The sequence below is a fragment of the Callorhinchus milii genome, unplaced genomic scaffold, assembly GCF_018977255.1.
Source record: "Callorhinchus milii isolate IMCB2004 unplaced genomic scaffold, IMCB_Cmil_1.0 Scaffold17, whole genome shotgun sequence".
Classification (NCBI taxonomy): Eukaryota; Metazoa; Chordata; class Chondrichthyes; order Chimaeriformes; family Callorhinchidae; genus Callorhinchus; species Callorhinchus milii.
This window is the reverse complement of record NW_024704758.1, coordinates 5,180,107-5,202,742: the sequence shown is the minus strand read 5'-3', so window position 1 is coordinate 5,202,742 and position 22,636 is coordinate 5,180,107. Positions and strand designations below refer to the sequence as shown.

At 45.9% G+C, this 22,636-nt stretch overlaps 1 protein-coding gene across 1 annotated transcript; it reads left to right on the top strand.

The window, feature by feature from the left end:
* The first annotated feature begins 9,472 nt into the window (after window positions 1-9,472).
* On the top strand, window positions 9,473-21,669 carry syt8 (synaptotagmin VIII). Its single transcript, XM_007887483.2, has 9 exons — window positions 9,473-9,580; window positions 14,454-14,601; window positions 16,815-16,975; window positions 17,630-17,716; window positions 18,316-18,483; window positions 18,853-19,017; window positions 20,242-20,359; window positions 20,456-20,589; window positions 20,956-21,669. The coding sequence occupies exons 2-9, from the start codon at window positions 14,481-14,483 to the stop codon at window positions 21,175-21,177; spliced, it is 1,176 nt and encodes a 391-aa protein (XP_007885674.1). The 5' UTR covers window positions 9,473-9,580; window positions 14,454-14,480; the 3' UTR covers window positions 21,178-21,669.
* Window positions 21,670-22,636: the final 967 nt, after the last annotated feature.

The window sequence follows — 22,636 nt, the reverse complement described above, 5'->3', positions numbered from 1 at the left end:
GCTCGCCTCGCAAGCGAGAGGTCTCGGGTTCGATTCCTGGGCAGTGTGAAACCTTAGGCAAGTTTCCTTACTCCACACACCTATGTTTATCTATAGTAAGTAGGAACCAGGATGTTAGTCGATTTTGTAGATTGCTTTCTGTGGATAATGATCCCTTCAACAAAAAATAATAATAATTTGGTCACTCAATCCGCGAACTTTTGTGCGAAATCAATGCTCGCAATTGGTTGTCTTGTTTTACCCACAAAATATACACTTTACAATATATTCTGTGAAGCAATTTGAGACGTCTCAACTACGCTATATCAAATGTAAGGATTTTTATTATGTCAAAGGTTCCTGTAAAAGTAAGGTTAGTCACCAGTCATTCATACACAATTATCTTCCTTCCAACAGTTACCCCAATGCACACTCTGGGGTCCCCTGCCAATACTTTCCGAGATTAGGTAAAATGGATGTGTCTCTCCAGAGAGAGGGTGCACATTCCATCTCAACAATCTATCTCTGGGATTTCCATGTGTAGGTGGGATGCATGGAAATCTCAGCTTGGTTTGGGTACTCTTTAAGCATGAGGATGGATTTCCGCATGTCTCAGACACTAGGCTGACTGAAACAAAATTAACTTGTCGGCTGTCACACACCGCTCAATGGAGTCTGACAAAGCAGAACCTGCCTTATGCATACCTACCCAACCCATTGACAGGACAGTGAAACAGAGAGGGTCTGAATAGGAATATATTGGGAGTCAGTGCTGCTGGGAAGGGGCTCAAAATCGGGGGGTGGTGGAAAAGAGAAGGAAAAGACCTAAAAATACTCACAGTTTTGAGCAGAGCAGTGTGGAATATTGGGGTTCTGTCAATCCTGAGGGGTTCTTTTTATCCAGGTCAAAGCAAAGCTTACGCAGAGAGAGACCGTGTTAAATCACTCACTGGGCACACAGTGGAGAGAGAGAGAGAGAGAGAGAGATAGCCTTTTATACACAGCTCAGTGAGTCGAGCTGGGCTCACCCACAACCAGATTACAAGCCTCCCTCACCACATAAACGCACTGTACGCCCTTTCTGTTAAAGTTTATTTTCACGCACAAAAAAATCAATAATCATTTCCATGCTCTGGAAACTTAAAATAAACCCTGGCTTTTCAAGAAAAATTGAGAGGGCATGAATTTAGTACAGATTAAAGTGAGGGGGATATCTGAGCTCTCTGTCCTCTCAGTAGCAAACCTACACTTAGTGCAACTGCTCAATCCTCATCCCTACTATCCTCCTTGGACGGGAGGTAAGCGGTTCTCCTTGGCACTGTGCTCCAAGGAGACATGTTTGCCAATGGAATGTCATAATCGAGCCAGTCCTCTGTGGCAGTCATACAGTTTAGATTTATACAGCGTCTTTTACATCGGGGGGTGGGGGGACACACCTCAAAGGGTTTCACACACTGGCTGGAGCTCCTGAGTTGGTGGGGTGGATAGGAGCCAGAGATGGTGGGTAAGGGGTAAAGATGAAAGTCTTAGGATGGCCTGTCCTCTCCACACCACCAGTGGTGGCTGAGCCCACAGTTCCTATCTCCTAAATCACTGGAACTCCCTCCCTCCAACACAACAACAATAATATTATATTTATATGAGAGCGCTATCGACTGAGCCAGGCTGACAATTTTGAACGAGGTCACTGGAAACTGTACTTCAGCACAAGGAAAAAGGAGCCAAATCAAACTGAAATAAAGTCCAAATTTAACAAAACAAACTTCCTTCAAAAAAATAAACTGAGGTAGAAAAAAAATCAAGCTAAAACTTCAATTTTGTTGTACAAAAATACAAAACATCCAAGGGGAAATATGATCCAGGACTTTCTGTTCAGTGTGGGACCAAATTTGATTTATTTTGATTTCATCTGCATCCTGCTAATACAGGACGAGAGTTGTGCTGCAGGATTTATATACTATACACGTATATAAATACAATATACACAGATATATTTATATATCTAGTCCAGGTGGACTTCAATAAATGCTTTGGCCTGAATAGGCAGCTACTCAGTACAGAGAGAAATGCATCAAGTTCCCTATTCACCTACAAGTACAGTCACTACACTTGACAGCAATAATAATAATCATCTTTGCATTTGATACCAAACAGAATTCCTCCCTTGTATGCCACCTACACATTGAAATTTCCCGGTGTCAGGAATAGAATCAGGACCTTGGGACGTCCTCCTGACGTGAAAGGTCCTATACAAATGTAATTTTGTTGTTGTTGTAGAATGCACTTTCTCTCCCCAGAGAGTCAAACCCTGCTTACCTAATTCCGGAGAGTATTAGGCGCAGGGTGGCAAGAACCAAGACTTGAGGACCCCAGAGTGTGTATTGGGGTAATTGTTAAGAGCTTAACCACCTGAAATTGAATAACTTGTCATCGAGAGCATTATCTGACAAGCTTCCCACTGCTTGTCCAGCGAGGATCATCCTACCCTTTAGGTCTTTGAGTTGAGAGGTTAACAGGAGATGGAGTTTGATGCTTTGATGGGAATATATTAGGGTAAAATCAAATACAATGTGATCCAGTGTGTGTGTCTCCTGTGAGATCCTCCTACCTTATCTCGGATACTTCCGGTTCTTTTGTAATCTGTTTTATAAAAGGAAATAAAAGTGACGTTAGGGATAGATCTTGATACCTCTAGTTTACAGAGACTTGAAACACAGTAGATCTTTAACCCTTTAGGTGCCCGGATTTCAATCAGTACAAGTCTGTCGTGATAATGAGTTCAGTACGTTTATCCAGATTGCAAACGTACTGTTGTGTCCTGAACAGGCGGATACTCAATGCAGAGAGAGAGATATAGAGAGTGAGAGAGACAATTTATAGTTGGTTAGGAGGTAGAAAAGAGCAGAGATTGAACGGAAGGGGCGGCGGTATCATCCAAGGCATCGGAAATCACAGAAAGATGTCTGAATGCCAGGATTGAGTCTCACAGACCTCATGCTCCCAAATTAACTCAACCACTGACCGAGCTCCAGAAATACCCTCAGTTCCCAACTGCACTTAGTGCACTTTCTAGTCACAGTGTTAATTCCCTGATTCCGCTTAGCTCAGGCAGCGCCCTCTTCACCATCGACTGCAGATAGAAGCAGAGAGCCATGGACATTCCCATGGAGCCCCATATAGTGGTTAGAACACTAGACTCGCAAACAAGAGGACCGGGGTTCAATTCCCAGGCGGGTTAATAACACTTCCAAAATAAATGTGGGTCACTCAATCCATGACTGTCTGTTGGCAATTGGCATTTCACCAACAGTTACACTTTACATATCAAATGCAAAGATTATTATTATTAATAACTGCCAATAACACAAATACACAGCAATATAATCCCTCAAAAAAAACAATAATAAAATCGGTTACTTCAATCCGCAACTGTTGGCGGGGGACGCCGCTGTGCGCAATCGGCTGCTGCGTTTCACCCACAAATATACAGTCAATTTACTTTACAGTCTATTCTGTGAAGCGCTTTGAGACGTCCAGAAGATGGGGGGTGGAGTGGGTGCTTAAAACACACAACCTTCTGAATCGGAGGCGAGAGCGCCGCCAGCCCGAGGGGGCAAAGAACCACAGAGTCCTAAAGCCCAGAAGGCAGCAATTCGGCCCAGACTGCCTGCCTGCCAGCCTGCCTGGCGGCGCCGGCCCGTTTGAGAGCGCCATCCAAATTAGCCCCACTCCACCTCACTCTTTCCCCCCACCCCGGGGTAAGCCCTGCCCCTCCGCGAGCGGAAAAAAAAATCTCCCGATTCCCTTTGGAAAGCCAGAAATTGGATCTGCTCCTCTTTGGGATGAGTGAGTGGGTGAGTGAGTGAGTGGGTGAGTGAGTGAGTGGGTGGGTGGGTGAGTGAGTGAGTGGGTGGGTGAGTGAGTGGGTGAGTGGTGGTGGGTGAGTGAGTGAGTGAGTGGGTGAGTGGGTGGGTGAGTGAGTGAGTGAGTGAGTGGGTGGGTGGGTGAGTGAGTGAGTGGGTGAGTGAGTGAGTGAGTGAGTGAGTGAGTGAGTGAGTGGGTGAGTGAGTGAGTGAGTGGGTGAGTGAGTGAGTGAGTGAGTGAGTGGGTGAGTGAGTGAGTGAGTGGGTGGGTGAGTGGATGAGTGAGTGAGTGAGTGGGTGGGTGAGTGGGTGAGTGAGTGGGTGAGTGAGTGAGTGAGTGAGTGGGTGGGTGAGTGGGTGGGTGAGTGGGTGAGTGAGTGAGTGAGTGAGTGAGTGAGTGAGTGAGTGAGTGAGTGAGTGAGTGGGTGAGTGAGTGGGTGGGTGAGTGAGTGAGTGAGTGAGTGAGTGAGTGAGTGAGTGAGTGGGTGAGTGAGTGAGTGGGTGGGTGGGTGAGTGAGTGGGTGAGTGGGTGGGTGAGTGAGTGAGTGGGTGAGTGAGTGGGTGAGTGAGTGAGTGAGTGAGTGGGTGGGTGGGTGGGTGAGTGAGTGAGTGGGTGAGTGGGTGAGTGGGTGAGTGGGTGGGTGAGTGAGTGAGTGAGTGGGTGGGTGAGTGAGTGGGTGGGTGAGTGAGTGGGTGGGTGGGTGAGTGAGTGAGTGGGTGAGTGGGTGAGTGAGTGAGTGGGTGGGTGAGTGAGTGAGTGAGTGAGTGAGTGAGTGGGTGAGTGAGTGAGTGGGTGAGTGGGTGAGTGAGTGAGTGAGTGAGTGGGTGGGTGAGTGGGTGAGTGAGTGAGTGAGTGAGTGAGTGGGTGGGTGAGTGGGTGAGTGAGTGAGTGAGTGGGTGAGTGAGTGAGTGAGTGAGTGGGTGAGTGAGTGGGTGAGTGAGTGAGTGGGTGAGTGAGTGGGTGAGTGAGTGAGTGAGTGGGTGAGTGAGTGAGTGAGTGAGTGAGTGGGTGGGTGGGTGAGTGAGTGAGTGAGTGAGTGAGTGAGTGGGTGGGTGGGTGGGTGGGTGAGTGAGTGAGTGAGTGGGGTGGGTGGGTGGGTGAGTGAGTGGGTGGGTGGGTGAGTGAGTGGGTGGGTGAGTGGGTGAGTGGGTGGTTGGGTGGATGAGTGAGTGGGTGAGTGAGTGAGCGAGTGAGTAGGTGGGTGAGTGAGTGAGTGAATGAGTGGGTGGGAGGGTGTGTGAGTGGGTGAGTGGGTGAGTGAGTGAGTGAGTGAGTGAGTGAGTGGTTGAGTGAGTGAGTGAGTGGGTGAGTGAGTGGGTGGGTGAGTGGGTGAGTGAGTGGGTGGGTGAGTGAGTGAGTGAGTGGGTGGGTGGGTGAGTGAGTGAGTGAGTGGGTGGGTGAGTGAGTGAGTGAGTGAGTGAGTGGGTGGGTGAGTGGGTGGGTGGGTGGGTGAGTGAGTGAGTGGGTGGGTGAGTGAGTGAGTGAGTGAGTGAGTGAGTGAGTGAGTGAGTGAGTGGGTGAGTGAGTGAGTGGGTGAGTGAGTGAGTGAGTGGGTGCAGCCCAGGCTAGGAGGTAAGACTGGTTGCAAGGCAGAGATGAACGTTAAGGAGACTTTGTTGTCTTCCCCCCTCTTGGAAAGTATGTAACGTTTGCACGAGTGCACAGAGAGGAAGAGAGGCGCTGTGATGCTGTGGTCCAGGTCCCCACTGTACTTACTGACTCCACTTTGCTACACTTGCTCTCTCCCACTGGTTCCGGCTCGTCTCGCCAGTGCGCAGGCGCCGGGCGCGATGCCCGCCGGGACATGTAGTCCGCCCCCCCCCTCACTCCTCCTCCTCCACCCACTGATGGCCGCCCCGCCCCAACAACAAACGACTACAGCTCCCGGCGTGCAGCGCGCGGTGGCCAGCAGGAGCGGTCACGGCCGCTAGGGGGAGCCCCCCCAGAGCTCCCTATCCCTGGCTGCACCAGAGAGGGCAGCACAGGGCAATAATCATAGTCATCATCATCATCATAATAATAATAATAATAATAATGCACAGGGGCAATAATCATGGGTTGGCGTGATGGGAAAGACCGTAATACGGCAGCCCGGCTCTCAGTTGGTCGCGCTTTCGCCTCCGAAAGCGCAGAAGGTGGTGGGTTTCCAGCCCCGCGTCGCGACTCGCGGAGCTCGTGCGCTGTCGCAGGTGTCGTCCTTCAGATGAGACGTTTGATCGAGGCCCCGTCCGAGCCCAGCTCGGGGCAGACCGGCAACTTCCCGGGAAGTTGGGAAATTTCGTCCATCGCGTCTGCCTGTTCACAGGTGGATGGTAAAAGATCCCACGGCAGTGCTCAAGAAGAAGAGGGTGTTTCGACCGGTGTCCTGGCCAACAATCCCCCAAGTTAACGTCTCATCTGAAGGACAGCACGTACGACATTACAGCACTGCCCCAGCACTGCACTGCAGTGTCAAGTTCGATCCCCATCTGTCCTTCCTACCCCACATCCAGTCCCAGACTAAGACCCACTTTCCTCCACCTCCGTCACATTACCCACATTACCCACATGACCGACCGTACCTCACAACAACAACAAGAAATTACATTTTTATAGCGTCTCACATCAGGAGGACGCCCTCACATGCAATGCAGCTGAGATCCTCGTCCCTGCTTACGTCACCTGTCGCCTTGACCATTCCAAAGCCCTCATCACCATACTCCCCATCTCCACTATCCACAAAACCCAACTAATTCAAAACTCCGCCGCCCATCTAGTCACCCGCTCTAAACTCTGCACCTCCATCTCACAAGTCCCCGCCAGACTTCACTGGCTCCCTAATACTCAATCGACTTCCAGATCCTCACATTCGTCCACAAGTCCCTCATGTCCTGGTATTTTCCTACCTCTCTGACCTGCTTATTCGCCACTCCACTACCCAGCGCTTCTGTTCGACTGGCTCTGGCCTGCTGCTTGTCCCTTGTCCACTCCGCTCCAACAGCGGTGGATGTGCTTTGAGCCCGAAAATTAGGAACTCTCCCCCATTCCCTCCGCCTTGCCCCCTCCTTCTCCATTTTCAGATCACAGCTGATGACTTTCCTCTTCAATGGTGTTTATGGTTATCTCCCCCTGGCTCCGCCACTGTTAAGCGCTCCAAGATATTACCCACATGAAGGCAGCTATAGTGTCAGCCTGGACTGTATGAGCTCATAGATTCGGATCAGCTAACTGAGGATCAATAACACTGAAGCAGTCTAACCTCCGATATACACAGTTCATGCTGAGCAATTAGAATTCTGGCATGAAAGCTATAATGAAATAATGATGCTGAATTGGCACCCCCATTTTACCTGACAATCCTGAGCCCTCTAGGGAGCCAGGTCTGCGACTGCCCACAACCTTCTGACTCTTAGGCGAGAGTGCTATCAACTGAGCCTGGCTGCCACACTTGCCTGATAGGGATCCCTCCCTCCTCACGTTTACCTGACATTGTAACACTCACTCCAGGCATCTACAGTACTCTGTTGTGCGCTTAGTGTCCATACGTGCCTTTGTTTGGATTTGCAAGCACGGTGTTTTGAAAGCCTGTTGTGAAGGGTAAGCAGCCCCCTATGGACCTGAATGCTGGTGGCTTCTATCTCCCAGCTCTTCTCATTGCGTGTCAGTCTGGTTTGCACTCTGTGAAAACAATAGCTGTAACTTTGCAGACACAGCAACTCCCCCGCTGATCCCTCCACCACCTTTTTTTCCCCGTTCACATTTTCTCGAAAAAGGGATTGTTCCAGTTTTGCCAATAGCTTGGCCACTGAATATAGCTACAGCCGAAGCATGGAGGGTCCCAGGATTGAATCCCAATCGGTGCTGAGTCACATGATATCAGCTAGTGGGATATCGGCTAAAATAAAACCTTACAGCACTGATGGAGGCCATTCAGCCCCTCGTGCCTGTGCTGGCTCTTTGAAAGAGCTGCCCAACTAGTGCCACTCCCCCGCTCTTACCCCATAACCCTGCAAATATTTCCTTTTCAGGTTCCTACCCAATTCCCTTTTGAAAACTACTATTGAATATGCATTGACCTGTGTGCACGTTGGCTGCCATGATTTGGCCACAAAACAGTCGCTACACTTTACAGTATATCCTGTGAAACACTTTGAGACGTCCTCCTGACATGATAGGCGCTATACCAAATGTGATGATTATTATTTTATTATAACGCTCAGTGTCAGCACTCAAATACAAATAATGCTACAGTGGAACCGTATGTCATCTAGAGTGGGACCTTGTGGAGAAGAGAGGGGTAAACGAGGGTTAAACGTACACCATAAACAACTGCGCGGGCCAGTTTAGTCTGTTCAGTACTGTGAGTACTGTGAGACATCAGGCAGTAAGGATATCTGAAGGAATCCTATCAGAGGCTTGGGCATACATTGCCATCTGGTGAGGATTCATAGAAACTACACATGAACTCCAATTGGGAGCAGGATACAGTTCAACAGATCATGAAATGAAATTAGTCTGCTATATTATTGTGATACTCCTCTAAACATCTTAAATAGTTGAACCAGCAACTTGCCACGGTTATTGTATGTACGTGAAGGAATTTCCTCAAAATCTAGACTTAAACATTCCAACTATAATAATCTGTGTACTTTAAAAAGTGCACTGGAGTGTCAGCCTAAACTGGGAGCTCGGAGACTGAGATCTACCAAACATGTTTTGTACGATTCTGCCACTAAGTCTTCACTAACACCAGTGGAGAGGGAAGGCATGACAGCTGAGCTGGATTCTGTCCTCACAGGCACACTTCCCTGCAAGGGGACAAGGGCATCTCTGGATAGCAATACGGAGCAGGAACTCTGGTGGAATTTCACTCTCCCCACCAAATCCAGTAGCCCTAAAGTCAATTATTGACCCAACTGCTGCCACCACCTGAGATCAGCTAACTCCACACAAACCAAGATGACAAGACTAGTTTGGATGAAGAAGGCCCTTCAGCCCATCTGATCTCATCTTTTCAGTATACCCACCTCATCTTTCCCTATCATATCATCCATCTTTTTTTTAAATGAGTCCAGTGACCTGACCTCAACCACACTTCTTAGAAACATGTTCCATTCATTAATTACCCTCTTATACTTGTCCGCAGATTACCCTTTGGATCTCTAAACCGGTGTCCTCTTACTCTACTGTCTTGCTATATCTGAGAATATTGTTCTGGGACTCAATTAAAATGTAGCTTGAAGCTGTGATGGGGAGATGGTAGGATGGGGCTTCCCGAACGATGAGATGGGCCAAAGGGTCTTCTCCACCCAAACGGATCTTGCGATCTTGTGAATCCCTGGACAGCTTTGAGAACATGTGACATTGTTGACAAGACTGCGCGAGTACGTCATTGGCGATGGTTGTTGTGTTGACCTGTTGGGGGGGAGGTGGTGTAAGGATTCCCACATATTTCTAATAGTTGCGTGGGTGTGTGCACCTGGCTCAAGCCTCCATGTGTTTAATACCTCGGGTGTAACTCACTACAGGCATCAGGTTTCCGCATTTCTCAAAAAGAAAAGCCGGTCAGACTTCTTTTACAGCCAGGAATGTCACACCCACACCGAGAACACAGTGTCTCACTTTGGTAAAGGCAAGTTGTTATGTGACAGCCTCACAGATTGGAAGCAAACCTACGGGTAAAGAAGTTGAGCCTCATGTCGAAGATCTTTCGTCCTGTTTCCTGAACTGGAGAGAAATAGCGAGCCGGAGCTTCTCGGTGAGTTTCTGGTTCTTAAGGGAGCGGTTAGAACTTCAGGCAACCAGGTGCTTTTACTGGGCTCAGCTTGTTTTGACTCTTTTCAGCAGGTGGACAAACGGTTGGCTGCAGAGAGTGTGAAATCTGGCCTAACACCCACTGCTGTGTGGAGACTGGGCTCTGCTCCCTAAGGAGGCAAAAACAGCCTTCGCTCAGCAGCTATGATCTGACATGTGCGATGTGCTTGTGTATGATACCCACGTATGCAGCAGAGTCAGCAGTCATGTATGATACACGCATGTGTGCGATGTGTGAAACATATAATAATACTAATCCTTGCATTTCATATAGAGCTTTTCACGGCTTTTAGACATCTCAAAGCGCTTCTCAGAATATACTGTAAAGTGAATTGACTGTATATTGGTGGGTGAAACGCGGCAACCAATTGCGCACAGCAATGTCCCACAAACAGTCGTGGATTGAAGTTGAAGTGACCAATTTATTATTGAGTTTTTTCTTGAGGGATTATTATCAGGCGTGTGGTGTAAGGAAACTTGCCCAAGGTTTCGTCCTGTCGGGAATCGAACCCAGGTCTCTTGCTTGCGAGGCGAACGCTCTACCCACTGAGTTACAGGACTCCACACGTGTATGCAATGGATGTGTAGCAGCACTGATATATGACACAGTAACATGTACGATGACCTTTTTTTAAAGTTAAGAAACACTGTAGATTTAGACTTCGGTGAAAATAGGTTCTCAGCGTGATACTAGAGCATAAATCCACCCACAACATCACACAATTGTTGTCTGTCCATCATTGCTCATGTCTTGTGTTTCTGTATCAAGCATAAACAATAGACAGTGAACAGGGAGTAGGCTGTGGTTACGTGCAAGCTATTTGCTATTCAGGTGGAGCAGGTGCTGGCTGGTATGCGTGTGTCAGCCGGGCTCAGTTGGTAGCACTGTTGCCTTCGATCAGAAGGTTGTGGGTTCAAGCCCCACTGCTAACTGTAGTGCAGTGCTGGGAATACACTCCTTACCTTCAGATTAGATATTCAATTGCGGTCCATCTGCCTGTGCAGGTGGATGTTAAAGAACCGAGGGCATTTTAGAAAAGAGAAGGGAGTTTCCTTCTGGTTACTCGCCAACAAACCCCCAGGTGAACCTGATCATTTACTTCAAGCCTGTTTGTGGGACATTCCTGTGCATGTGATGGCTGCCGCATTTGCTTACAAATACACAGTCACTACACTTGACAGTGATTACTGACAGTAAGCACTCTGAGATATTTTGTAAATGAAGGGGATGTTGTTGTTGAGTATTCTTGTGTTCTTAGGGTATACAGTACATCCCTGAGAGTTTATATCTTGATGACACTCAGCACATGAGGGCTCATTGTGACAATTTTTAGCTCAATCTCAAGACATGTTAAAAGTTATAACAACAAGAAAAGTCTCAAAGCGCTTCACAGCGATTTACTGTAAATGCAGTCACTGTGTATTTTGTAGGCAAATGTTGTCTATTTTACAGGCAGATTTCCTTCTGTGTTTGGTGAATACATTCTTACAAACACCTTGAATGGAGGTAGAGCAGTCCTGCCGATGACTCAATGAGTCAATTCAGCATCCGTTTTCCAAAGGTGATTGACTATTATTTACCCTAATTTCTTTCTCTCTAAGATGGGTGTCTGACATACGGGCAAACCCATCATGGAGCTTAAATCATGGTTTATTAAAATATTCAAAATATTGCAGTATATCTTGTGAAGCACTTTGAGACGCCTTGATGATGTGATAATGCACTGTATCAAATGCAAGGATTATTATTGCTATTATTATATTTTCTAAAAGCATGAATACAAAGGTATACATCCCTGATAATATATATCTCGACATACGAGTGCTCATTGTGACACTTTTAACTCGTGCTCAAGACATGTTGAAACTTATAACAATAAGCAGTCTCAAAGTGCTTCACAGGACTTACTGTGAACTGTAGTGACTGGGTATTTTGTAGGCAAATGCGGACAACAATGTCCCACAAACAGCCATGAAATGAATGACTAATTTTATATGGGGATTGTTGGCCAGGACACCAGTAGAAACTCCTCCCTTTTTGAGTGGTGCCATGGGATCTTTAACTTCTACCTGAACAGGCAGACGGGACCTCAGTTTAACGTCTCATCTGAAGGACAGGAATTCTGAAATACAACGCTTCCCATTAACAATAATAATCCTTGCATTGACATAGCGTTTTATCATGTCTACGAGAGGTCTCATAGCTATTCACAGAATATACTGTAACGTGAATTGACTTGAGTATTTTGTGGGCGAAACCCGGCAGCCAATTGCACACAGCAGTGTCTCACAAAGTCGTGGATTGAGTGAGCAAATTATTATTTTTAAAAAAAATTTTTGAAGGGATTATTATCCATGATGTGAGTGAGTAAATGATCAGCCAGTGATTGTTTCCTGGGATTGATGTGGCACCAGGGGGTTACACACTTTTCCCAGCAAGTTTGATGAGCCTGTTGTGTCTCCTTCTCTCCCTCGCCACCCCAGCTCCTCATTACACTTAGTTAATTCCCTTCTAACCACTGGTACCATATGCTGATGCTTGTGATCCTGACTAATAATGACCGCGTTATCAGATTACCTGAGGGAATGACTGAGTGAGTGCGTGCGGAGCTGAGGCAGCAGGGAGTGTAATTGTGCTGCATCACCTGGAGAGAGCTGAGACCACAGTGTGAGTGTTTGAGCCCTGGTCATGCTCACATCACAAGATAACAAATGCTTCTCACAAGGAAGCCTCTCCCCCTCAATTTGATCTCCTTCTTCCAAAACACCAGCCCTACCATCCTCCCAAAACAGTGTCATGCTTTTAAAATGTGGAGTCCTGTAGCTCAGTGGTTAGAGCACTCGCTTTGCAGGTGAGAGACCTGAGTTCAGTTCCAGGAAGGGCGAAACCTTGGGCAAGTTTCCTTACTCCACACGCCTAATAATAATCCCTCCAAAACCAAAAACAATAATAAATTGGTCATTTTCAATCTACGACTGTTTGTGGGACATTGCTGTGCGCAATTGGCTGCCGTGTTCGCCCACAAATATACAGTCAATTCACTTTACAGTGTGTTCTGTGAAGCGCTTTGGGACATCCTCCCGACGTGAAAAGCGCTATATCAAATGCAAGGATTATTATTATTATTATTATAAAAACAATAATAAATTGGTTATTTTCAATCTACGACTGTTTGTGGGACATTGCTGTGCGCAATTGGCTGCCGCGTTTGCCCGCAAATATACAGTCAATTCACTTTACAGTGTGTTCTGTGAAGCGCTTTGGGACGTCCTCTCGACGTGAAAAGCGCTATATCAAATGCAAGGATTATTATTATTATTATAAAATGCCCCCAACCTCAGCCAGCCTTCCTGGTAAACCGTTCCAGCTCTCGAGTGTGTAAAGTATTGCAATGTGGCAGGCTGGGAAAAGCTATTCTATGTATAAAATGTTCACCAACTTCAAGCAGCTTAATGGGGCATAGCTATCAGGACATTTTTAAATAATAATACATTTGTCACTCCCTGTTTGTGGGATATTGCTGTTCACAATTGTAATAATGATAATGTACTATATCAAATGCAAGGATTATTATTATTTTACTACATCAATTACAAAATACAGAGTCACCACACTTTACAGTGAATCCTATGAAGCACTTTGAGATATCCTCTCGACATCTGTATCAATATTATTATGGAGTCCTGTAGCTCAGTGGTTAGAGCACTCGCTTTGCAAGCGAGACACCTGAGTTCAATTCCAGGCAGAGGGCGAAACCTTGGGCAAGTTTCCTTACTCCACACGTCTAATAATAATCCCTCCAAAAACAATAATAAATTGGTCATTTTCAATCTATGACTGTTTGTGGGACATTGCTGTGCGCAATTGGCTGCCGATTTCGCCCACAAATATACAGTCAATTCACTTTACAGTGTGTTCTGTGAAGCGCTTTGGGATGTCCTCCCGATGTGAAAAGCGCTATATCAAATGCAAGGATTATTATTATTATTATCACAGTTTAAATCACTTTGTGGAGGTAGTTTCTAAGTGGTTTTCAGGGATAGGTCAGCCAGACCAACACTGCCACATTACATATGAATGGATGTTATTTTTCTTAGTATGTTTGAACTTCCCAAAATAATTACTTTTTGCGGGAAGTTGATAATTTGTTCACCAAGTGTTTTGTCAAGCCATTTCTGAAGAGTCTTATTAACAATCCAGTTGCACCGATGATTACAGGAGCTATGTTTGATTTAGACTGCCACGTCCGCATTCAGTTTGTAGATCGATACATTTCCTGATCTTCTCTAGTTCCTTATTTCTTACGTTGTAATCACCTGGGATAGCGACATCAATAATACTGTATGTACAATCTATTTGGCTCTTTATTATTAGGTAGATTATTGAATCCCATTTCCCTGCGCTTTATCTATACCCCTGATCCCTTACATGATCTCCTTGGAGCTGAATGATTGCGGAATGTGGAATCGAGTCAGCCAGGCGGGTACGCAGTACTGCTGCTTATGACAGCGCAGCCAGCCTGGCTAATTGGCAGGACCTGGAAGGGCAGACCAGTCCCTGGGGCCGGGAATCATCCCACTCAGCTCCTGTTGACCCTGCAAGCCAAAGCCCTAATGGCTAAGGTGGTCTTAGCTGGGCCTGCAGCAGGAAAGCTCACCAACAGCAATATCAATGGTATTGATATTGCTGTTTTAGCTGATTAGAATCCAGCAATACCCCCCAAATACATTCTCTGGGGTCCCCAAGCCTTGGCTCGTGCCAACCTGCGCCTAAAACTTTCTGGAATTAGGTAATATTTGATTTATTTTCCTTACAGATTAAAGGATTCGAGTGACATTCGGAGATGAATCAAACGGTTCATGCTACCACCAACCCAGGGACTGCTGTCCAACCAACCAACAGCACTCAGATAGCGACCACAGAAAGCAGCAGCTTGATTGATGGTCTGCTCAATAAAATTCCCTGTAAGTCCTGGACCTGCTGGCATGACAATACAGAGCCTTTCATATAGCATGACATCTCAAAGTGCTTTACAGAGATGGTGGGAAACCCAAGCACGTTCTGGATGTAGGATGGAGTAAATGGATCAGATACTACAAAGGTCCTGACTGCCTGTTTAGGTGGACGTTATACACAAATTGGTAGAAATTGGTCACTCACTTCATGACTGTATGTAGGACTTTGCTGTGAGCAAATTGGCTGCTACGTTTGCATACAGATATGCAGTTGCTCCACTTCACTGTAAAATCCTGTGAAGCGCTTTGAGATGTGTTGACAATGCGATAAGGTGCAAAACCAAATGCAATGGTTATTATTACAAGTATTATTAACCAAAGACACAGTCAAAGAGTTAGGTTTTTAGAAGGGATTTGAAAGCAGAGAGGGAAGGATTTTGGGTGAGGGGTGTTCCGGTGAGCAGAGCAAGGTGACTATAACGTGACTATAGCGTGGAGTCCTGTAGCTCAGTGGTTAGAGCACTCGCTTTGCAAGCGAGAGACCTGAGTTCAATTCCAGGCAGGGCGAAACCTTGGGCAAGTTTCCTTACTCCACACACCTAATAATAATCCCTCCAAAACCAAAAACAATAATAAATTGGTCATTTTCAATCTACGACTGTTTGTGGGACATTGCTGTGCGCAATTGGCTGCCGCGTTCGCCCACAAATATACAGTCAATTCACTTTACAGTATATTCTGTGAAGCGCTTTGGGACGTCCTCCCGACGTGAAAAGCGCTATATCAAATGCAAGGATTATTATTATTATTATTATTATTATTATAACAGCAAAGGGGAAGCGTTAGCCCAAATCTCAGAGAATATATGGATATAGATCAACGCACGTATTTTATTAATCCTCTCTGTATTTATACATTCACTATATGCAACACCGCTGTGCACCCTGCAAGTCTCATGTTAACCCAGCACAGCTACACATCCATTGCACAGTTGAGGAAGCCAAACACTGATCTGCTAACATTTAAACAGGTGAATGCAAGAATGAGTCATCAGCTCACTGTATTCATTGTGTGAACGGTTACAAGTTATTGCTGGGGTTAAAAGGAGTTCTTTACAAAGAGGGTGGCTGGAATCTAGAATTCTCAGCCACCTATCCTTGTTGAAGCAGATTATGTCAATTCCTACAAAGGGAAATTCGATAGATCCTTGAAAAACGAGGGATACTGAAGAGTGTGGAAGGGAGCGAGAGAGAGAGCGTACCTCGAGTTCCAGACACTAGCGCAATGGGCAAATTTCAATGTTGTAACATTAATTGATTAGTGGTTTTAGTGCACTTGTCTCGCAAGCAAGAAGGCCAGGGTTCGACCAGTATAGGTGAAACATTAGGCAAGTTTCCTTACTGCACACACACACCTCTGTTTACCTAGCAGTAAGTAGGAATCCGGTTGTTAGTCGATTGATGGAATGCTCTCTGGTGATAATAATTTCTCAAAAAAAAGTGGTCACTCAATCCACGACTGTTTGTAGGACACTGCTGTGAGCAATTAGCTGCTGTGTTTCACGCACAAAATACACAGGGGAAGGCGTTAAAGTTGAGCTCCTATTCAGCGTTGACTTTGCAATTAGTTCAGTTTGAACCACATTATAAACAGATGAACTTTCGATTCTCAGAGTGCATGTGGGAAGCTCCTCTGAGGTCCAGATTACAGATAAACAATTAACATACCCTGAGGTCCCCAAGCCTTGGCTCCTGCCAACCTGCACCTAATACTTTCTGAACTTAGGTAAGCAGGATGCATCCCTCCAGGGAGAGAGCGCACCTTCCATTCCAACAATCTAACTCTGGAATTTCCATGTGTAGGTGGGATCCATGGAATTCTCAGCTTGGTTTGGATACTGTTAAGCATGAGGATGGCTTTCTGCATGTGTCAGATGCCTAGCTGACCAAAAAAATGCTGTGTGGAATTCAGCCTCCCTTGGGGTATTGGAGAATTTCTCTCTGGTTTAGCCCCATATCAAGAACCTCCTCTTCGACCATGCCTTCGGTCATCCTCCTACCCCCCTGTCTTCCACCCTCTTGATCCCAACCCCCTGCTTGGGTCCAAATCCCTGACTGTACAACGCCTTGGGACGTCCTCCCAATGTGAAAAGCGCTATACAAATGTAATCTGTTGTTGTTGTTTTACTGAGATCTCACGTGCTTCATGCTCTACCCACTCAGTGCCACGATGGGCTATTTATGCCATAGCGGCAGCCATAGGCCTCGTGTTCCTCATCTGCATCATCTGCATCATTGCCAAATGTTGCTGCAAGAAGAAGAAGAAAAAGAAGAAGGAGCAGCTCAACCTGAAGAGCATAAATGGCTCTACCACCACCAGCCTGGTAAGTGAGGGAGGAAGTATCTCTCCCGGTGTCCTGGCCAACAATCCCACTCCCATTTAAAATTGTAAGCACACATCACTACACCTAACAGCAATTATTTGTGAAGCACCTTAACACTGTCCCTCAATGTCATTATCCCAATGTTACTCAAGTTACTATACCTTAAATAAAAGTGCGGAGAGAGAGCATAATAATAATAATAATCCTTGGATTTGATATAGTTCCTTATCACGTTTCAAAGCGCTTCACAGAATATACTGTAAAGTGAATTGACTGTATATTTTGTGGGTGAAACGCGGTAGCCAATTGCACACAGCAGTGTCCCTCCCACAAATAATTGTGGATTGAGTGAACAATTTATAAGAGAGGTTTGGATGAAATCCCTTCAGCACACTTGCTCATCATTCCACAATGCCCACCTTACACTGCCCAATACATTCCATACACAGTTTCCAAGTTCCCCACTCATGCTCATGGCTATTTGTGATTTCACCACGTTGCAAAATTTATTCAAATTGCTAACTCTGTGTGAGACTCGATCAGTACAAAACTCTGTCACCGCGATCACAATCCCACTGATGCTGCATTAAGACGAGGGAGAGGGTTGTTTAGCTTGTATCGGTGCTGACCAGCTATTTGTGGGTTCTCTTAAAGGTGCAGCCGGATATAGACGATCTGGAAGGATCTCGATGTCCGGGAAAATTACAATATTCCTTGGATTACGACATGATAAAGAAATCGGTGAGGCTAAAATTGTGTGTCCGGGTGCGAAATATCGAATAATATTCCAAGTGTCTCGAAAGTCTCAATAACTCTCGGAGGTTTGACCCAAATGTAAAATATTCTTAGATAACAATGGGCCACAGCAGATTCACAACAATCTTACACCCACACCGAGTGTAGAGGGTGTGACGGGCAAGTGTGACCTCACCCCACCTGCCTTCCGCAGGCTGCTGAGAGGGAGCAGGAACAGGAACCCTGGCTGATTTTATCCTCCCTAACCCGTGGGAAGGTTGTGAACTGGATTTTACTCATTGTGGAATCATAAATGTTTTACTGCACAGAAGGAGGTACAAAAATGTAATTTTGTTGTTGTTTATAAAAAAAATTCTAATGCTCCTTTCTTTGTGCTCGCTTGCTGGTGACCTAGCAATTAATGGGCACAAACAGACAGTTTCACATCCTCTGCTATATAAATGCAATTTGTTGTTGTTGTTGTCCATAACAAGGCAGGACGCAAATTCACCGCAGATGTGCTGCAGGTGTGGAGTTTGCCTTTGTCTAACAGTAACTGATCGTGCCCTGAACTAATTGAAAGCTTTGTTTTGCATCCCATGCAGCTTTCTGTCGGAATTCTAAAGGCACAGGATCTGATGTCAATGGACATCTTAGGAAGCTCTGATCCATACGTCATTGTCTACCTCGATCCGGAGAAAAGGCCAACATTTGAAACCAAGGTTCACCGGAATAACCTGAACCCCACCTTTAATGAACGCTTTGATTTCAAGGTAGGCGTGAGCACAGTCACACGTGTTTTAAAAGGTGCTGCACACACTGGCGGTCTAACGGGCGATTGGTAATGGGAGGTGCTAATCATCTGTGTTCTGAGGCATTAAAGACAACACAATTGTAGTGGGAAGTCCTGAGCACTATCTGTCCTGAGGTGTCAGCCTGGCTCAGTCAGTGGCACTCTTGCCTCTGAGCCAGGCTGAACCTTGCATTCACATTCTAGACTGACTCTCCAAAGCTGTATAGTAAGCCTACTTTGTCTTGCTATTTAAAGTCATGCAATTGTGGGGGCAATTCTTGTATTCAGTGTGAAGTTGAAGGCTAGGGTTCTCCCCACTTGCTAACAGGTTTCTCTGGTCCTGTTTCAGCTCAATTGGGAAGAGCGTGAGACGAAGACGGTGGTGATGCAAGTGTACGACTCCAACAGGTTCTCCAAGCACGGCATCATCGGTGAAATACGAGTCCCACTCAAAACCTTCGATCCCACTCACGTGATCGAAGAATGGCGGGATCTGACTGGAGCAAAGGATGAGGTAGGATCTTTTTCAAGTGAAAGGCATTTCCAGGGGAACGGGCTTCACGGACAAGAGGGGTTTTGGTGATGGAGAAGAAATGGAAGCCACTCATTTCCCATTAGCTGGTGGGTTTGTATATTTCGGAGATTCAGATGACAGGAAAGGAAGAAGGGAAGGAAGTAAGGAAAGAAGATAGGATAGAGGGGGGATATAGAAAGTGAGAAGCAGAGAGGGTCCGAAGGAAGGAAGTGTAATGACTGCTTTTGTAGGCAAAAGTTGCAGCTATTTTATGCTCAGCAACTTTTTCTCAAATAGCCTTGAAGCGAATGATCAATCATCCTGGATGATTGTTGGCCAGGACATTGGAGAGGAAGCTCTTTCCCTCCGCTTTTCCAACTGTGCCACGGGATCTTTGATATTCACCCTGAGAAAAGGGCAGACAGGTCCTCAGTTTAACATCTCATCCAAAAGATGGCATCTCAGTCTTTCAGACTGTGCGAGAGCTTGTGGATTATTTTACACTATAAGATAAAGTCCCAGTGGAAGGTTAGTTGAATCCATCAGCCTCAGACCCAAATAAGGTCAGTAAACAATAAGAAAAAATTTAGAACGAGCATTGTGAGTGTAATCCAGTTTGGACAGTATAGTCATGTAATGAGAGTCCCACCCCAAACCATGTTAAGGTGCAGGAGAGTGGAACATTGAAATAATCGCGTGTGTTTGAAGGCACCATTGTGCAATGTTGATCTGAAATCACATCCTTTCAGACACTCTCCACCCTCGTTGCTTTAGTTACTCAAGGCGTGAATTACACATTATTGTGACAAACCTGACTTTGGCTAAAAATGATATATTATACCAAGTGATGACAACCCCAGGCTACTTTTCTCCACCACTAATCACCTGCTCGACCCTCCCCTGCAAAACCCCTTCCGTCTGACTCTTGACACCAAACAAGAGGAGGTGACAATTTTCCTCATGTATAAAATAGACCCCTATCCTTTTCACAAGCCTTCCACCACTATCCCTACTCTGTACCCTTTTATCCCCATTTCTCCCTTGTACCTCTCCACCCTCACAAACCACATGAAGCACATCCTTGACTACTTCCCCTCCCAGCTGCTGACTGCCCAATTGTCTCTCTTCCGGCCCATGTTGGTGGACATAGTTCCATTAGAAACAATGCTTTTTCCTTACACCTCAATCTCAGGGTATTAAACATTTCCCATTATTCTCCGTCAGCCAGACAAACTTGGTGAGATCTGCTTCTCCCTACGTTACGTGCCTACGTCTAACAAGCTGACAGTGGTCATCCTGGAAGCTAAAAACCTGAAAGTGATGGACAAAGATGGTGCATCAGGTAAGAGCTTCAACTGGGAACGTTTATTCCGACAGGAAATATTATTCCTACAGATCAAATCATCTGAAGACATTTCTTTGCTCTTTGCTTCCACAGACCCTTTCATTAAGATACATCTGGTTGAAGACAAGAAAAAAATCAAGTCGAAGAAGACAAGTGTGAAGAAGAACACTTTGAACCCATATTACAATGAGTCCTTCAATTTCACTGTAACATTTGAACAAATACAGGTAAGGAAAGAGCGTCTGGCAATTTGGAACGAGCAACAAGGGGTAACATCTCATAGAGTCTTGGCTATCCACAATTTTACATTTATATACAACAAGAACAACTTGCCCTTCACTATTACAGTACAATCTGGTGAAGCACTTTGAGATGTCTTGCTGACGTGAAAGGCGCTGTCTCAAATGTGAACATTTAAAAAAAAAAGAAAGTATGGAACTGGAGAAACATTATTGTGTGGAGAATCGGCAAGGCTAGGCTTTATAGGGCTTGAAATGTCCAAAGTCCTTGCGGGAAAAACAATGACGCTAAGAGGATGGATCTCGGTGTGAATGCTGTCTGCTGATGGCTTGCCTGTGTTTTTTTTGGCACAGACGGTGAGGTTGGTGATCTCCGTGTGGGATCACGACAAGATGAGCAAGAACGATGCCATCGGGAAGCTTTTCCTGGGCTGCAATGCCACCGGCAACCAGCTGCAGCACTGGTCAGACATGCTGGCCAACCCAAGGAGACCCATCGCTCAGTGGCACTCTCTCCAGTCCATGGAGGAGGTGAACAGTTCGCTCAAACTAAAGTCTCGTTATCTTCCTTTCTGACGCCTCTTGCATGCAGCTACCTATTACCTATTTATGACAGCTCTTACAATTCCGTGCTGAAGCCTCAGGAGCTGAGAGGAGGGAGCCGCGAGGTATTCCAATCACCTTCCGAACTACAACACCAGCAGAAACCTGGACAAGTCGGACCCGCACAGTCATCTCGCGCAGCCTGTCCATCTCACGCCGGGCACCTCTAACAACGCACTCCCCCAGCACTGCACTGAAGTGTCAGCCCATGCTATCAGCTCAAAGTCCCAACACGGGGATTGAACCCATGACCTTCTGACTTAGAGGAGAGACTGCTGCCAACTCTGCTAGGCTGTCAGCTACAAATTAGCTCTTGATAAGATTGAGATGGTATCTGCAGTTGAGTTTTAGCAAGTAACAGGAAGCAGCCTCAGAATTCTTCAGATAAGCAAACTCAGATCAACAGATTCAAGATAGAAGTAGATAAATATTTGTTAGGTCAGGATAATAAGGGATATGGGGCAAGTGTGGGTAACTGGACTTGAGGTAAAGATCAGTCTGATCTTATAAAATGGAGGAACAAGCTAGAGGGGCTGAATGGCCTACTCTTCTTTCTATGTATCTATGTATAACAACAACAACTTGGATTTATATAGCTCCCTTCATGAAGAGCAGCGTCTCAGAGCGCTTAACAGTGGCAGAGCATGACGCCGAGCCAAAGGGAGGGTGGAGGTTACTGTAAGCACGGGCGAAGAGGGAGGTCTTCAGTTGTGATCTAAGAAAGGGGAAGGAGGGGGCAAAGTGGAAAGATTGAGGGAGACAGTTTCAGAAGTTTCAGTGGAGGGGATGAGGGACAGGCAGGAGGCCAGAGCCACCCGAGCAGAGGCAGTGGATAGCGGCGTGAGGAGAAAGCAGGTCAGAGAGCTAGGGAGGTAGATCAATTGACAAATTTGGCTAAAACCTGATTGCACACCACTTTCAATCTTATACCAGGGCAGAATTGTTTAGTTTGGTATAACAGCGCATTTGAAATGCTGTGTATTAATTTATTTGTGATCTGGATCAAATCCTCTTAACTGTGGGCTATGTGCTTTGTGTGTTTGATGCCTCGTGATCTGATGTCTCGAGAAATCTATAGAATATAATATAATAATTCTTGCATTTGGTATAGCGTCTTATCATGTTTTCGAGATGTCTCAAAGCACTTCACAGGATATACAGTAAAATGAATTGACTGTATACATGTGTCAGACAGGAATAATCTTCAGCCGAAGTTTCCTAAGACACATAGCACTCATCACACCAGGATCTCTCTCACACTGGTGTGCTGGTAGCAGAAAGCTAGAAATTAGATATCACAGGCCTCATTGTTAACAGCGACTCCTCACCCCTAGGGTTCACAGTGCACAGCCTTTATCTGGGAAAGCCTTGTCACAGACAGGCTATCTGAAATATTCCAATCGACACAACTCTTATATAGTAACTTTGTAAG